Consider the following 18,817-nt stretch of genomic DNA (forward strand, 5'->3'; position numbering starts at 1 on the left):
AGTTAGAAATGGTCCGTTTAGAGACAGAGCGATCCAAGCGATTAGGATCGAAGGAGAGGAACAGCTGGGGAACCAAACGGTGAGGAGCGGTGCACTTCAAGTAGAAGGCCAGCGCACACTTACAATCAAGAGAATGCAGAGCCGCTTCTCCAGGGTGAGAATGGGGCTTCGGGAAAAACACAGGAAGAACAATAGATTGGGTGATGTGAAAATCAGAAACAATCTTAGGCAAGAACTTAGGATGGGTACGGAGAACCACCTTATCATGATGGAAGACAGTGAAAGGTGGGTCCGCTACCAAGCCTTGAAGCTCACTGACCCGATAGGCAGAAGTGAGAGGAATAAGAAACACAACTTTCCAAGTAAGATACTTTAAGTGAGCCCACGCTAGCGGCTCGAAAGGGGGTTTCATCAATTGAGCAAGGACCACGCTAAGATCCCAGACCACCAGAGGAGGTTTAAGGGGTGGATGAACGTGGAAAAGTCCTTTCATGAAGTGGGAAACCACAGGATGAACAGAGATAGGTTTCCCGTCAATCGGCTGATGAAAAGCAGCAATGGCACTAAGGTGGACTCGAACCAAAGAGGACTTGAGCCCAGCGCCAGACAAGTGCAACAGATAATCCAGGACAGCCGACAAGGAGGCAGACAGCGGCTCCAGCTGCCTAGTAGCACACCAGGAAGAAAAGCGGGTCCACTTCTGATGGTAACATTGGCGAGTGGACTCCTTTCGGGACACTTCCAGGACATCCAGCACAGGCTGGGAGAACTGGAATGAGGGCATTAAATCTCAAGGAACCAAGCTGTTAAGTGCAGAGACTGAAGGTTGGGATGGAGCAGAGAACCCTGACCCTGCGTAAGCAAAGAAGGAAAAACAGGCAGAGGAAGAGGCTCCCTGGAACTGAGCTGCAACAGAAGGGAGAACCACAGCTGCCGGGGCCACCGAGGAGCAATCAGAATCATGGTGGCATGCGAAGACTTGAGCTTGACGAGAGTCTTTAGAATCAGAGGGAATGGAGGGAACACATATAGGAACTCGTTCGTCCAATCCAGAAGGAAGGCATTCGCCTCGAGCCTGAGAGGGGTGTAAACTTGTGATTGAGGGGGGACGCGAACAGATCGACGTCCGGAGTCCCCCAACGAGCAAACACCTGACTCAGGGTTACGGAGTGGAGGGACCACTCGTGAGGCTGCAGCAGACGACTCAACTTGTCTGCCAGACAGTTCCGCTGGCCCTGAATGTAGACAGCTCGAATGAATATGTTGCGGCAGATGGTCCAATCCCAGAGCCGCTTCACCTCCTGGCACAGGGACCTGGAGCCCGTGCCTCCCTGTTTGTTGATATAATAAATGGTGACCTGGTTGTCCGTGCAAACTAGCACCACTCGGTCGCGAAGCAGGTGACAAAAGGCTTTCAGAGCGAGGAAAATCGCTCGAAGCTCCAGAAGATTGATGTGACAAAGGCGGTCGGCATGGGACCAAAGACCTTGGGTGCGCAGACCGTCCAGATGAGCCCCCCAAGCATAGGTCGACGAGTCCATCATGAGGACCTTTTGCAGAGGAGGAGCATGGAACAGAAAACCTCTGGAGAGATTGGAAGAGAGCATCCACCAACAGAGAGACCTCCTCAACAAAGGAGTCACGACAATGCGGCGAGAGAGAGAATCCCAATCCTGGGTCCATTGGGACGCCAGAGTCCATTGAGGAATACGGAGGTGAAGTCTGGCAAAAGGAGTCACATGAACCGTGGAGGCCATGTGACCTAGGAGGACCATCATGAGCCGAGCCAGCGCCGAGTGCAGATGGGTCACCATTTGGCACAAACGTATAAGGGCCTCCTGACGAGGCCGAGGCAAGAAGGAGCGAAGACGAACCATGTCCAGGACCGCTTCGATGAACTCGAGAGACTGGGATGGGCAGAGGTGAAACTTGGGAAAGTTCACCTCGAAGCCGAGACTCTGAAGGAGGAAGATGGTCTGTCTCGTCGCTCGCAGGACTTTGGTGTGAGAGGACGCTTTGATTAACCAGTCGTCGAGGTAGGGAAACACCTGCAGGCCGCAGAGGCGCAGGGCCGCAGCTACCACAACCAGACATTTTGTGAAAACCCTCGGAGAGGCCGCCAGGCCGAAGGGAAGAACACGATACTGAAGATGGAGATCCCTCACCCGGAATCTCAAATACCGGCGAGAGGCCGGGTGTATTGGAATGTGCGTGTACGCCTCCTTGAGGTCCAGTGAGCATAGCCAGTCCCCCTCATCCAAGAGGGGATACAACGTGGGAAGGGTGAGCATTCTGAATCTTTCCCGGACCAGAAACTTGTTCAGAGCATGGAGGTCCAGGATCGGACACAGATCCCCCATCTTCTTGGGTACCAAAAAGTACCGGGAATAAAATCTAGAGTTCCACTGTTCTGTGGGAACCTCCTTGACCGCCTGAAGGCGAAGAAGGGCCCAAGCTTCCTGCAGAAGGAGAGGAAGCTGAGACTGAGCAGAAGGAAACTCTCTTGGAGGCAGGTCCAGGGGTACGCGACTGAAGTGGAGGGAGTACCCCTCCCGGGTGATAGACAGTACCCAACTATCGGTGGTAAGACTTTCCCACTGGGTATAGAAATGATTGAAAAGCCCCCCGATGGGGAAGGGGGAAGGCTCCAGGAGTTAGGGAGCTCGAAGGCTCAGACTGGAATTGTCAATAGGACGGCCCGGGCTTTGCCGGGCCCAGCGGCTGGGTCTTAGGTTGACGTTGCTGCTGCTGCAGTGGCCATTTCGAAGGAGGCCTAGAGAAAGCAGGAGTGGATTTTTGTGGATACTTCTGGAGAGGAATTTTATATTGTCGAGCCGGAGGGGGCCTTAGGTTTAAGTTTCACCAGAGACGCAAAGGACCGCTCGTGGTCCAAGAGGCGCTTCGTGGCTGCCTCAATGGAATCATCGAAGAGCTCATGACCCACACACGGGAGATTGGCAAGTCAATCCTGTAGATTCAGATCCATATCCACATCCACAATCCGGAGCCAAGCGAGGCGACGCATGGCGATCGCAAAGGCTGTAACTCTCGAGGACAATTCAAAGGCGTCGTAAGAGGCCTGAAACATATAAAGGCGGAGTTGGGAGAGGGTCTCCTTGAGGAGACGAAACTCCTGATGCCAAGTCTCAGATACAACCTCCCAGAACGAGCGGAGGGCATCTATACAGAACTGGAGGTAGGACGTGAAGATGAAATTGTAGTTAAGGACATGGTTCGCCATCATTGAATTCTGATAAAGGCGGTGATCAAATTTGTCCATCGTACGCCCCTCTCTGCCCAGGGGGACAGCAGCATAAACCTTCGAGGAGTTAGACTTCTTCAAGGAAGACTCAACCACCAAGGGAAAGCTGAGCACTCTCAAACCCTTTCACCGGGATAGTCCGGTAACGGGACTGCAACTTGGAGGGAATAGCCGTGACCGCATAAGGTGTCTCCAGATTCCGGAGAAACGTCTGTCGGAGAACCTGATGCAACGGAAGGCGCATTGTCAACTCCCATTTCTGCCAGGTATTCCTGGGTAAAGCGGGAGTCGGACTGAAGATCCAAGTGCAGAGCTCTGCCCATGTCAGAGATGAAACGAGAAAAGAAGGAGGTCCGAGAAGAAGAATCATCCTCCACAGGAGACTCCGTTCGAGATCGGGGTGCGGACGAGAAAGAGGGAGAAACTTCCCTGGAGTAGTAAGCCGGAGCCTCAAAGTCCCGTGAACGGGAGACCGAAGAGGTTTGACTAAGGTGTGTAGGGGGCGTCGAGGAACGGCCCCGTGCCAGATGGACTGGGGAAGACCCCGGGGTCCAAGGAAATCGCTGGGGAAGCCTCGGAGAAGACGGAGTATAGGAAAAATCCCCAACTGGCTTCAAAGCAGGCCCTTTAGAAGCCGGCAATCGCCTCGATGGGGAACATACACTAGAGTCCAATTCGAGGACAAGCGTGTGGCGGGATGGTCTTGAGGTCGGAGACCTGCCCCGACAGAGTGGGATAGACTGGGGCCTTTTAGAAGAAGCGAGCCTCGCCACAGTAGCGGGGGAAAAACTGGTCCCCAGCCTGGACCCCCAAAAAGTCACCAGCGACTCAGGGGAGGAAGACTCGCTCGAGGGAATCCAATGAGTCTTACGGGTGAGACCTCGAGAGACGAGGGGATGCTCAGGCTGGTCAGACCGTGACTTGGTTGAGGCCGAGGTCAAAGGTGTCGAAGTCGGGACTAGTTGGCTTACCACCGAGGAAAAAACTGTGTGGTATTAATAGCCAAAGGTAGGTGGGTCGGAGGTGCAGCAGTGCGCTCCTTCGGGGGCGACCTCGAGGAAGAGTATTCCCTACATGAGAAGGCACGCTTAGATTGATGTCTCGAAGACGCCGACGACCGGTTTGTAAAGTCGCACAACGGGGACACAACTCAGCGCGGTGCTCTGCACCCAGGCACTCCACACACCAACGATGAGGATCGGTGATGGAGATAACCCTGTTGCACTTAGTACAGTTATTAAATCCGGAACGAGGATGGGACATAAGAAAAAGGAGGGCTGCGGCCCGCGAGGCCCGGTCAAAAATATACGAACTGAAAAAAATGAAAATAAAGAAAATTAAAGATGCGAGCACAGCGACTCAACAGAAACTAACCAAATAAGCCGCGGTGCAAGAGGGACAACGAGATCGCGCAAAGCAAGGGAGCAGAGCTTCTGGCTCCACGGAAAACAGAGAACTGAGGACACGCTGAGGAGATGCATGCCCTAGGCAGGGCGGGAGGGGCACACGCGCATGCGTGGGCCAATCGCAAGCCTGAAGGTCTTCGAGCAAGTCTGCTTGCGAAAACCTCCGCTAGGGGACTCCGTTGGTGACGTCACCCACAAGTAGAGACCTGCTTGTCCTGGGGTAAAGAGGAGGGAAGAGATGTTGGACATGAGGGTGGATGCAAGGTAGGGAGAGATATGTACAGCAGTGAAAAGAGAGATGGATCCAAGGACAGAAGGAAGTAAGGGGTGATGTTGGATAATTGGAGGGAGGGAAGAGGGAGGGAGAAATGCTGGACCATTGGGGAGGAGGGGAGGAGGAAAGAGAGAATGGACAGGGAGATGTTAGGCTACAAGAGTGGGGAGGGGAGAAAAGAGGAAGCAGGTGCTGGGCTAGAAGGGTAGAGGGAGGAAGATGTCGGAAATGGTGGAATTATGTGGGAAAGGTCAAAGGGGAGTGGGAAGGTAATGAACGAGAGGAGAAGAGTAATTACAGGGGATACAAATATGGCAATGGAGAGCTGATTAAAAATGAAAGGGAATAGAAGGCTGGGGAAGGAGTGAGATGGGGAAAGGGGGAGGTAGTGGGTGAGAGAAGAAGATGGAATTTGATAGGTAGCTGAGAAGTAAAATGGAGAATGATGAGAAAGAGGGTTAAATTTGAGTGAATAAAGAGGCAGTAATCTGAGGAAATACTTTTTTACTTTATGCCATAAATAGAGAACGGGGACTGGAGAATAGGGGACATGTTTCGTTTCTGTCAACAAGCATTGCGCAAAATAACTGAAACAAATGATGAAAGAGAATCTATATCTCGCTGATCTGTAAACAATTAGACTGTGTTTCTGCTCTCTCACACACACACACACCACAGATTGTGGACAATAGACCCAGATCGAGTTGGACAGGTTGATCCAGTCTTGGTGTAATTGCATTCCAAGAGATAATGGTTACTATGGATGGGCAGACTAGATGGGCCATTTGGCCTTTATCTGCCATCATGTTTCTATGGCTTGTATATAATATATATTGATATGGTTGTAGGGGTGTTTGGAATCTCTTTATCTTTTCGGGAGCAAGATGAATTTTTTAAAAAATTTTGTTTTATAGGGAGGACCCTTGAAACAGCAGTAGGCGAAACCATGTTAGGGTCCAACCTCCCGAATTTTCCCGTGTTTTCCTCATGAACGTCTACTCCGGAAACTGAAGAACCATGGGGTGGACGGAGATATGCATAGATGGATCAGAAACTGGTTAGAAGGTAGGAAACAGAGGGTAGGGGTGAAGGGCCACTACGCGGACTGGAGGAAGGTCACGAGTGGTGTTCCGCAGGGCTCGGTGCTCGGGCCGCTGCTTTTTAATATATTCATAAATGATCTAGAAACAGGAACGAAGTGTGAGATAATAAAATTTGCGGACGACACCAAACTATTTAATGGAGCTCGGACGAAGGAGGAATGCGAAGAATTGCAAAGGGACTTGGACAAACTAGGGGAATGGGCAGAGAGATGGCAGATGAAGTTCAATGTTGAGAAGTGTAAAGTTTTGCATGTGGGAAACAGAAACCCGAGGTACAATTATATGATGGGAGGGATGTTATTGACTGAGAGTACCCAGGAAAGGGACTTGGGGGTAATGGTGGACATGACAATGAAGCCGACGGCACAGTGCGCAGCGGCCGCTAAGAGAGCGAATAGAATGCTAGGTATAATCAAGAAGGGTATTACAACCAGAACGAAAGAAGTTATCCTGCCACTGTACCGGGCAATGGTGCGTCCGCATCTTGAATACTGCGTCCAGTATTGGTCACCGTACCTTAAGAAGGATATGGCGTTACTCGAGAGAGTTCAGAGGAGAGCGACACGACTGATTAAGGGGATGGAAAGCCTTTCATACGCTGAGAGATTAGAGAACCTGGGTCTCTTTTCCCTGGAGAAGAGGAGACTTAGAGGGGATATGATAGAGACTTACAAGATCATGAAGGGCATAGAGAGAGTAGAGAGGGACAGAAAGAGAGAGAGAAAGGGAGACAGAGAGAAATAGAGAGAGAGAGAGAGAGAGATAGAAAGAAAGAGAGAGAGAAAGAAAAAGAGAGAGATAGAGAAAGATTGGAGGAACTGGGACTCTTTTCCCTGGAGAAGAGGAGACTTAGAGGGGATATGATAGAGACTTACAAGATCATGAAGGGCATAGAGAGAGTAGAGAGGGACAGATTCTTCAAACTTTCAGAAAATAAAAAAACAAGAGGGCATTCGGAAAAGTTGAAAGGGGACAGATTCAGAACGAATGCTAGGAAGTTCTTCTTTACCCAACGTCCTCTGGAATGCGCTTCCAGAGGACGTTATAGGGCAGAGTACAGTTTTGGGGTTTAAGAAAGGATTGGACAATTTCCTGCTGGAAAAGGGGATAGAAGGGTATAGATAGAGGTTTACTACACAGGTCCTGGACCTGTTGGGCCGCCGCATGAGCGGACTGCTGGGCGCGATGGACCTCAGGTCTGACCCAGCAGAGGCATTGCTTATGTTCTTATGTTCTTATGTTTTGCCTCTCCTTCTGGAACAGGCCAGGTCTCCCACCATGTTATTCGCGGTTATTGCTGGCTCCTCCCCTCAAATTACATCAGCTTACATAGAGAAATTGCTGATTCCAAGCGTTTACAGAGAAAATCGCTGATTCCCGGCACTTTCTTCACCGTGTGTTGCCTCTCCTTCAGGAACAGGCCAGGTCTCCCACCATGTTATTCGCAGTTTTACCATATATACGATGGTTTGTAATATAACACGGAAAACAACTCCAGAAAAGCTGCCACAAAACCTTAACAAGAAACCCACAAAAAAGGCAGAAATAGTCAAAGGGTTCAGGGAGTGATTGCTCAAGGTCAAATACCTGAAAGACACAACGCAAGAAGTGCGTAAAAACTTAAATAGCGTGAAAATTATAAAGGTGCCTCAGTGTGAGGGAGCGGCGAAGGGAGACAAGGCTCCAACGTTTCACAAATTCAGGTAGAGGTAATATACCTCCACCCACACACCATCACTGGGCACTGGTTTCACCTGTTATTCACTTTAATTTGATTTGTGACTTTTCACTGTTGATTATTGCACACATTAGGTGCCCAGTGATGGTGTGCGGGTGGAGGTATATTACCTCTACCTGAATTTGTGAAGCGTTGGAGCCTTGTCTCCCTTCGCTGCTCCCTCACACTGAGGGCACCTTTATAATTGTCACGCTATTTAAGTTTTTACGCACTTCTTGCGTTGTGTCTTTCAGGTATTTGACCTTGAGCGATCACTCCCTGAACCCTTTGATTATTTCTGCCTTTTTTGTGGGTTTCTTGTTAGGGTTTGTAATATAAAACAGCGAATAACATGTGAAAAAGTTATTCGCGGTTTTTCTGTGTTTGCGGTTCTGTTAATCCCCCTATCACAGCGAACACGGTGGGAGAAGTGTGTTTATGAATTATTTATGAACTATTCTTAAAACATGTATGAATTATATTAAGTATGAAATGGTGACGCACTAAACACTTTCGATAGAGAAATTTAGATAAATGCGCTCCGGCTACGAAAATTCTTTGTTGCGGTGGAGTGGTGGGGCTGAGACTCATAAATTCTTCTGAAAATAAAATATGTGCTTGAAGTAATGAAATATTTAAACCACTATAAAGCACTGGCACCACTTATCTTCTCAGACTCCAGCACTGACTAAGTTCATAATCTCTCAACACTTGTGTCCATCACAAACTGTCCAACGTAATTGTTTCGATCCCTTCGATCTCCATCTGGGGATTCTCAGAGACTGTGCCCTCTCGCGTAAAACTGAGGACATTAATCCTGAATAGCGACAAACTTTTCCACTTTCAGCTTAGCCTATTCTCAAATTCGCCTAAATGTAGGTGCCATTTATAGAATGCCCCCTGTTGGTTGTATTGTGTAAGTGCCTTAATACGTAACTCTAAGGTGGTGATCAGGTGGGTGAGACGTCGGCAGGTCTCTCGCTTATGATCCGACTTACAGAATAAGTTGCTACTGCATTTGGGGGGCCCACAGTTATGGCAGATCCGTGGCTAGTGGAACTGCAGATGCCGAAATGCAAGGTACACTGATCAAGTTTCAAGTTCAAGTTTATTAAATTTTGATTTTACGCAATATCCAATATTTCAATGCGTATTACATAATTGTAAAAGCCAGGGATGACAAATACAAATAAGACTATTATACAGACTAATCATTATATTCTATTAATACAAACTGAAACAAGTAGGTAAAAGGGAGAAATACAATTTATACAATTTATAAAATTAATTAAAAAAGAATAAAAAGAAAAAAATAAATATAAAAAACATTTAAGGTTTGTACATAAGGGCAGGGTCAATTTAGAAAAAAGAAAAAAATTATGAAGAAAATTAATTGATAGAAAGAGCTTTAGTTATTTTAAAATGATTCATGGAAAGTGGTAATGTTAGGAATAATTAATTTGTTTAAAAGTAGATAGTTTTAATATGAAGAATAGATAAAGATCCAGATTAGTATTAATGATGCCAGGTTACGCTGGTATTCTATAAAACAGGGGTGCCCACACTTTTTTGACTCACGAGTTACTTTTAAAATGACCAAGTCAAAATGATCTACCAACAATAAAATTTTAAAAAAACACAACGCACACTGTACGCATAGAATTGTTAATTATCATTCCTATTCCAGGATTTTTTCAAAAAGGACAAACCAGATGACTCTATGCACTGTCACCTCAGTAACAACCATACAAAAATAGACAAATACCCACCCCCCTCCCTTTTTACTAAACCACAATAGCAGTTTTTAGCGCAGGGAGCTGCGCTGAATGCCCAGCGCTGCTCTCGATGCTCATAGGCTCCCTGCGCTAAAAACCACTATTGTGGTTTAGTAAAAGGGGACCATATTGTAAAATATAGACAGCAGATATAAATTCAGACACATTTTGATCACTAAATTTAAAATAAAATCATTTTTCCTACCTTGTCTGGTGATTTCATGAGTCTCTGGTTGCACTTTCTTCTTCTGACTGTGCATCCAATCTTTCTTCCCTTCTTTCAGCCTGTATGCTTCCTCTCCTCCACACCTCATTCCCTCCCCCAACTTTTTCTTCCTCTCTCCCTGCCCTTTCTTTCTTTCTCTCTTCATGCCCCCTTTCTTTTTTTTTATGTTTCTCTTCTTTCCTTCTGTTTCTCTGCCTGCCCCCTTTCTTTCTTTCTCCCTGCCCTTCCCCAAGTCAAAGCCGACGCCAACGCCGCCCCATGCTCTCCCTGCTTCGGGCCGACCAGCATTCCTCTCCCCGATGTCAATTCTGCCGTCGGAGAGGAAGTTCCGCCCAGCCAGGCAGTGATTGGCTGGCCCGAACTTCCTCTCCGACAGCAGAATTGACGTGAAGACTGATCGGCCCGATAGATTGCCAAGGCAAAGTGAGTCCTGGATGATCAACTCACTTTGCCTTGGCGAGCTACCGGTCGATCGCGATCGACCTATTGGGCACCCCTGCTATAAAAGAATCTGGGTGCCCAGATGCCAGTACAGAACATTCTCTCTCCGCGCAGCACTGGGACGTCTAAACTGAGGTGCTCAGTCGTAGAATTAACTCCCTCCATTATTTTGAGCTTTTCTTCTGCCTGTCCAGAGAAACCCAGCTTGCACCCCTAGCATCTATACATTACTTATTCCATCCCCCCACCCCGATACATCTTTCATTTTCCAAAACTATATTACACTTCTAATTAAATAAACATGCCCTGCTCACCCCATCAGCCCCTGTATATCAAACAGAACCTTATCTACATAAGTGCTTTTGCTATTACCCATACATCTGAATTATGGTACAATAATATTAAATTTACAGCAGCATTTGTATTCCGCTGAACAACGAGAATTATTGTGCGGATTAACAATTTCAAGCTCATTGAAAATAACAATTACATCAAATATTCTTGAAACAAATGTGCTTTTAAAAGTTGCAAAATTAAAAATAACCGTGTTTCCCCCCAAATAAGCCCTAGTCACCGGCAGCAGAAGCGCTTCCCCCTGCCGCTATGCACTCCCCCTCCCATTGACCCATCTCTCCCTCCCATCCGAACTGCGAGACAGGAATATCTTATAATAAACCGGCAGCGTCGGCACTCGGTAACAATCTACACAGGCTTCTTCGTGGCCTTCTATCTCCTGGGCGTTCCTCTGCTGATGATGTCATCAGCAACGCGGCAGAGGAACGCCCGGGAGATAGAAGGCCGCGAAGCAGGCTGTGTAGATTGCTGCCGAGTGCCGACGTTGCCGGTTTGCTATAAGGTATTCCTGTCTTGCGGTTCAGATGGGAGGGAGAGATGGGTCAGCGAGCGGAGGTGGGCGGCGGCAGGGGGATAAAAAGTTGCTACACGAGAGGGATGGGAGGAAGGGTGGGATAGAAGCTGCAAGGGATAGAAGGGAGGGATAGAAAGATACTGCACAAGGGGATGGGCGAGAGGGGAGGAAAGATGCTGCACATGGGGGGGAGAGAAAGGAAATAGGAAGAATTGGGGTGGAGGAGAGGAAGGGAAAGATGATCATTGTACATGAAAAAAATAAGACATCCCCGAAAATAAGACAGCACTAAGTCTTATTTTTGGGGAAACACGGTAGTTTCACTGAAAGAGAATTCCAGCATTGTATTGAATGGAAAACAAAACTAGATGAATAAATATATTTAAATTTTACACCCTTAAATGATAGATATTGTAAAACACAAGAATCTTTTGATCTAAGAGAATGGTTAGAAGGTTTATAGTCATTCGCACGCGGGACTTCGGCACGCCAACACTGCAGCGCAGACAATTTGGCGCAAGACCCCAGCGTGCCGCCTAAAAAGTGACTTTTAAAGAGCTCCGACGCGGGGTGTGAGTGGGAAACCCCCCCCCCAGTTTTCTTCATACTCTTCGCGCTGCCGTTGGGGGGTTGGAACCCCCCATTATAGAGCAAACTGAACTTTTTCCTGATTTTTTAGGAAAAAGTTACGTTTTCTCTATAATGTGGGGGGTTGCACTCCCCACACCCCCCCTAACGGCAGCGCGAAGAGTATGAAGTAAAGTGGGGGGTTCTCCCCCCACAGCCCCCGTCGGATCTCTTTAAAAGTAACTTTTTAGGCGGTGCGCTGGGATCTTGCGCCAAATTGTCTGTACTGCAATGATGGCGCGCTGAAGTCTCGTGCGTTTTTGTCCCGTCACCATTAGAAGGCTTAACCCCTTCCCCCCTTTTTTAAAATCAAGCTGCGCTAGTGTTTTTTAGCAAGGGCCAGCGAGGTAAGTGCTTCGACGTTCATAGGAATTCTATGAGTGTTGGAGCATTTACTGCAACGGCTCGTGCTGTGCTTCACCTGTTTCCAGGTCTCCTCAGTAGCCGGTTCAGAATTCACTGTCACGATGCTGGGAACGCTTTCTCCAAGCCAATCTCCGGGCTGCCGGTCAGACTCCATTGTCTGACTATGCCTGCACCTCTGCGGACCTCTGGATGCGCATCAGGATGGGCGGAGGCGAGAAAACGTAGCCGGCACCCTACAAGACACCGCTGAGCCCCCCCTAAACGTGCCTAACAGTCTCCGCTCGACCCCCCCCGCTTAACAGAAGGTGAGACTAGTTCAGGAACGGCCCTGAGCTCCAAGATACACTATGCAGACCGGCTAACAGGTACCCAAAAAGGGATCGGACTGTCAGCTACAGACCGAACTCTGAATTCTCAAGCAAGCAGAGCTTCAAATTCCCTTCAAATGCGAAAATACCTGCAAAATTGATGGAACTGAAAACAATAAAATGGGGAGAGCAGAACTCACACTGCAGACATGCATGCAGAAGGAAAGACTGTAGAGGGTGCTAAACTCATCTGTGAAGTTCACTGGAGGAAGAGTGAAAAATCCGGAGTGGATTCCTTCTGAGCGAGTATAGGGAAATAACCCTATGGTCTAGAACAGGGGTAGGCAATTCTGGTCCTCGAGAGCCACAGGTAGATCAGGTTTTCAGGATATCCACAATAAAAGTATTTCCCTGTAACTTCATCGAAGGCTAGGGGAGACTTGCTGAAGTTACAGGAAAATACTTTTAAAACCAATAGGAGGAAGTTTTTTTTCACTCAGAGAATAGTTAAGCTTTAGAACTAATTCCCAGAGGATGTGGTAAGAGTGGATAGTGGAGCTGGTTTTAAGAAAGGTTTGGACAAGTTCCTGGAGGAAAAGTCCATAGATTGTTATTAAGACATGGGGGGGAAGCCTCTGCTTGCCCTGGATCGGTAGCATGGAATGTTGCTACTCCTTGGGTTTTGGCCAAATACTAGTGACCTGGATTGGCCACCATGAGAACGGGCTACTGGGCTTGATGGCTTTTCTTATGTTCTTAATATGCTTGAGATAGATTTGCATCTCAAGGAGGTGGCGCATGCAAATCTATCTCATACATATTCATTGTGGATATTCTGAAAACCTGACCTGCCAGTGGCTCTCGAGGACCAAAATTGCCTACCCCTGGTCTAGAATGTCTTACCTATTGCACTGGAAATAAACCTTGCCACAGTGTTCTGCATAACCTGTAAACGTCGTAAGGCAGCAAGTATATATCGAGTTACAATAATGTTAGAGCCGTTGCATCCCTATGATGTCTTGTAGAGCTCTAAGATGTTCATCTCTCTCTCTCTATCGCCGATGCCCTCTTGCAAACCGGGCACCACAAAGACACCGCAGGAGTTAAAACATGGGATTCTATGAAAACAAGAAGAGATGGCACCAGTTGGGTTGGGTTGTTTCTGGCACTGCGGAGCTAGAAACCTTCATCATCTTACCCGCAAAGTAATGATCCTTTCCTGGGAAGCAGCAAGCCACGAGTCAGCCCTATCGTCTTTTGTCCTTGACATGACAAGCGCCCAGGTAGGCCTCAGACTTACCCCGCTTCTGCATAAAACTGAAGAGGTCATCTAGGAACTCTTTCCTCTTGGGGTCATCATCGAGTTCGTAAAGCTGAAAAAAAAGAGGACAAAGAAAGGTTCAACCGGGCAGAAACTGATTTAAAGAGATAGGGTTCGAGATTCAAAGGAATTATGACCCCTTTTTGCTAAGCCGTGGTAGAAGTTTCTACTGCATCCTGGAGCGCTCAAAACTCTGACACTGCTCCAACGCTCATAGAATTCCTATGAGCGTCAAGAGCAGCGTCGGGGCATTTAGCGCTTAATAACAGGGGGTCTAAATTGGTCTTCATATTTATTTATTTTTTAAAAAATTTTATTCCGCTTAATCCTAAACAGATTACAACAAACATCCTTATCTTATATAAATAATTATTTTAAAAAAATTACTAACTAATACTGCCAACGGTACTGGGCAGAGCTTTGGATTCTTGCCCAGAAATAGCTAAGAAGAAGAAGAAAAACCCCAACAAATTTTTAGACTGAATCAGGTTGGGCAGACTAGATGGACCATTCGGGTCTTTATCTGCCGTCATCTACTATGTTACAATTCACAGGACATCACAGTCATTATAAACTTCTTCTGGTTTCTGTATTTTTGGGGTGGGAACTCTCCAGCTCCTGTTTCTTGGGCAATATCAACAAATCATTCATATAAAACCGAGCTTCGCCATGCAAATTTTTTAAAGCCGCTGTGCAAACCTTAACATCTCTTGTGTCTCAGTTGGCAGCCAATGTAATTTCATATGCAAAGATATTACATGCACAAACTTTACTTTACATGCATAAAAGCCTTGCTGTCATTTCTATAGCACTGAAAACCAAAAAACTCTGTGGAGTGACGATGTTCCTAAATGGACTTTGTTTGAAAGTGTCAAAGTTCCAAAGGTCCACTGAAATCATCCACATAAAATAATTCCATCCACATAAAAATAAATCATCCACGTAAGAGCCTTAAAGGACCTGGTCCGCTAGGGATACAGGACCCAACACGGTCCGTGTTTCGACAAAAAGTCTTCTTCAGGGGTCCCTATAAAGGTGAGTATGTGTCTCACTTCCGGCTCACTACACAATTGTTTCCCACGTACTCACCTTTATAGGACCCCCAGGGACCCCTGAAGAAGACTTTTTGTCGAAACGCGGACCGTGTTGGGTCTTGTATCCCTAGCGGACTAGGTCCTTTAAGGCTCTTATGTAGATGATTTACTTTTATGTGGATGGAATTATTTTATGTGGATGATTTTAGTGTACCTTTGGAACTTTGACACTTTCAAATAAAGTCCATTTAGGAACATCGTCACTCCACAGAGTTTTTTTGGTTTTCTCTGGATTTTCTTCTTTGTGGATATTTTGGGGTCAATTCCTTTTGTTTTTTGTTTATTTCTATAGCACTGCCAGACAGACAAACTCTGCAATGCCTATAACTTTGAGTTCTTTATTTTTTAAAGTATTCTTGCAAAACAATTTAAGAACTGGAATGGGAGGAAGGGATTGGGACATGCAAACAGCCTTTTTGTAGTTATACAACCACACTCAAAGTGGTTTACATTCAGGTACTGTGAGCATTTTCCCTATTTGTCCCAGTGGGCTCACAAAATGTACTGGGGGAGTTGGAGGATGAAGTGACTTGCCAAGGGTCACATGGAGCAGCGGGGGTTTGAACCCACAACTGCAAGGTGTTGAGACTGGAGCTCTAACACTGCGTCACACTTTCAGACATAATAGCGGAAGTGAGCCAAGCATAGAACAATGAAGCCATTGTGACATCACTGATGAGCTTGGCTCTTAGGTATTGGTGGAATGAGACATTATGACATCACAGTTTGAGTTCTGGAATGTTGCTACTAGTTGGGTTTCTGCCAGGCATTATGACATCAGGGAAAGGCACTTGTATATCACCTTTTTGTAGTTTGACACTCAAACTCAAAAGTAATTTACATACAGGTATTTCAAGCATTGTCCCGGTGGGCTTACAATCTATCTTGGGGCAGAAGAGGATTAAGCGATTTGCCCAGGGTCATAGGGAGCAGCGCAAGCAAACTAACTGGGCCAAAGGCTTTGTTTGAGATAAAATTAGATTAAAAATAAAGCAAAGATCAATCCATAAGGATCTATTTCTATGGAAACAATAAAATTGCCTAGTTCAGCAATTTAAAAATTAACCAAGTAATGATACAATCGGTGATCTGAATTAGGGTCAGAAACATAAATAGGGACTTGTGCCCGTTTCCTCATGACAAAGGCAAAGATCATGAGCATAAGGAGGAGCATGATGATTTGGCAGGAGAACTTTGATTTAAATGCAGTTAAAAAAAGCCCATTGTCAATATTAAACAATTAATAAGGCACCAGAAGGTACAGAATCGAATGAATTTATTTCAAAAACTTTCTCTAGTACACAATCTACCATTCTAGACAGCATAGAATCATGCATAAATACATAAGTATAGCCTTACTGGGTCAGACCAATGGTCAATCAAGTTCTCACCGTTCTCACCGTTCTCACGGTGGCCAATTCAGGTCACTAGTACCTGGCCAAAACCCAAAGAGTAGCAATATTCCATTCAGAATCCTAAAGAATAGCAAGATTCCAGAACCCCAAAGAGTAACAAAAGATTCCGGAACTCAAACGAGTCGCAACATTCCATCCAGAATCCTAAAGAATAGCAAGGTTCCGGAATCCCAAAGAGTAACAAAAGATTCCAGAACCCCAAGTGGCAACATTCCATTCATAATCCTAAAGAATAGCAAGATTCCAGAATCCCAAAGAGTTTCAAAAGATTCCGGAAAGAGTAGCAACATTCCATGGTACCGATCCAGGGAAAGCAGTGGCTTCCCCCATGTCTTTCTCAAGAACAGACTATGGACCTTTCCTCCAGGAACTTGTCCAAACCTTTCTTAAAACCAGCTACGCTATCCGCTCTTACCACATCCTCTGGCAACGCGTTCAAGAGCTTAACTATTCTCTGTGTGAAAAAATATTTCCTCCTATTGGTTTTAAAAGTATTTCCCTGTAACTTCATCGTGTGTCCCCTAGTCTTTGTAATTTTTGACGGAGTGAAAAATCGATCTACTCCACTCAGGATTTTGTAGACGTCAATTATATCTCCCCTCAGCCGTCTCTTTTCCAAGCTGAAGAGCCCTGACCGTTTTAGTCTTTCCTCATACGAGAGGAGTTGCATCCCCTTTATCATCTTGGTTGCTCTTCTGTGAACCTTTTCTAGTGCCACCATATCTTTTTGAGATAAGGAGACCAGAATTGAATGCAATACTCTAGATGAGGTCGCTGCCTGGCTGGCCCAGAACTTCCTCTCTGATGTCAGAACTGATGTCGGGTGGAAGGTTGGTCGGCCCGGCGCTTCTGTTTACCACGTTAGGATCAGGGTCAGCTCACAACTCGGTGGCGATGGTAGTGGCGGTGGCTTGGGGGAGGGCAGGGAGACAGAAAAAAGGGAAACAGAAAGAAAGGGGGAACAGGGAGACAGAAAGAAAGAAAGGGGGCATAGAGAGAGAAAGACAGGGGCAGGGAGACAGAAAGAAAGAAGGGAGCAAGGAGAAAGAAAGGGGAGGGGGCAGGGAGAGAGACAGAAAAAGTTGGGGGGAGGGAATGAGGTCTGGAGGAGAGGAAGCATACCGGAGGCTGAAAGAAGGGAAGAAATATTGGATGCACAGTCAGAATCTAATCTAATCTAAACCTTAGGTTTGTATACTACATCATCTCTACATTCGTAAAGCTCGACACGGTTAACAAGAGTTAGGGTAGAAAGGAACTCCGGTGGAGGGAAGAGGCAAATGAAGAGAAAATTTAGAGGACTAGAATAACCAGAGAGGGAGGAGGAGTTACATTTTTGAGAATAACCAGGTTTTCAGATGTTTACGGAAGAGTTGGAGCAGTGGTCTCAAACTCAAACCTTTTGCAGGGCCACATTTTGTATTTGTAGGTATTTGGAGGGCTGCAGAAAAAATAGTTAATGTCTTATTAAAGAAATTACAATTTTGCATAAGGTAAAACTCTTTATAATTTATAAATCTTTCCTTTAGGCTAAGTCTTAATAATAATATTGTCATTTATAGCTAAAGAGACATATGATCAAGAAACTGTTTTATTTTACTTTTATGATTATGATAAACATACCGAGGGCCTCAAAATAGTACCTGGCGGGCCGCATGTGGCTCCCGGGCCGCGAGTTTGAGACCACTGAGTTGGAGGGAGCTCAGATTCCTAAGAGGAGAGGTAAGGTTGTTCCAGAGCTGAGTGATTCTGAAAGGGAGAGAAGAACCTAGTTTTCCTACAAGTGAAACGCCTTTTAGAGAGGGAAAGGAAAGTTTCAGTTTTTGGGTGGATCTGGCAGAATTGGGGTTAGAGGAGTTCCAAGAAAGAGGAATGAAGGGAGGGAGAATACCGTGTAGGATCTTGAAAGTGAGGCAGGCACATTTGAAGTGGGCTCTGGAGATAATCGGAAGCCAGTGGAGCTTGGATAAAAGCGGTGAGACGTGGTCGAATATGCTTTTTGCGAAGATAAGCTTAGCAACGGTATTCTGAATCCGCTGGAGTCTTTGAAGGTTTTTCTTTGTTAGGCTAAGGTAGATAGAGTTGCAGTAGTCCAGTCTGGAAAGGATGGTGGATTGGACAAGGACGGCAAAGTGTTTTTGATGGAAACAGGATCTCACTTTTCTCAGCATGTGAAGGCTGAAGAAACATTTTTTTACTAGGGAGTTGAGGTGGTCGTTGAAGGAAAGTGTAGAGTCAATGATGACTCCCAGAACTTTACTAGAATATTCAAGATGCAGAGTGCGGCCAGAGGACAGTGGGATGGAGGTGGGCAGTTAGTCCAATTTTGGGCCGAGCCAGAGAAGTTTTGTTTTAGATTCGTTCAGTTTCATCTGCACAGTGTGGGCCCAGGATTGAAGGTTCGATATACATGAGGATATGTTCGCCGAGAGGTTGGTGAGGTTCCGGTCGGTCTCGAGGAGGACAAAGATGTCGTCTGCATAAGTGTAGAGTGTTTCAAGGGGGGAGAGATGGAGGAGTTTAAGGGAGGACATATAAATGTTGAAGAGGATAGGAGAGAGAGGTGAGCCTTGCAGGACTCCACAGATCGGGTTCCAGGGGGAGGAAGAAATGC

At 46.4% G+C, this 18,817-nt stretch overlaps 1 protein-coding gene across 2 annotated transcripts in view; it reads right to left on the reverse strand.

The window, feature by feature from the left end:
* Nucleotides 1-18,817, reverse strand: part of ARID3C (AT-rich interaction domain 3C) — a 509,756-nt gene that overhangs the window by 200,466 nt on the left and 290,473 nt on the right. For both annotated transcript variants that reach the window (XM_033935644.1, XM_033935635.1), the window contains exon 3: nucleotides 13,674-13,746. In XM_033935644.1, the coding sequence (XP_033791535.1) occupies nucleotides 13,674-13,746 (73 nt within the window). The remainder of the gene's footprint in view (nucleotides 1-13,673; nucleotides 13,747-18,817) is intronic.

The sequence above is a fragment of the Geotrypetes seraphini genome, chromosome 1, assembly GCF_902459505.1.
Source record: "Geotrypetes seraphini chromosome 1, aGeoSer1.1, whole genome shotgun sequence".
NCBI classification, from domain to species: domain Eukaryota; kingdom Metazoa; phylum Chordata; class Amphibia; order Gymnophiona; family Dermophiidae; genus Geotrypetes; species Geotrypetes seraphini.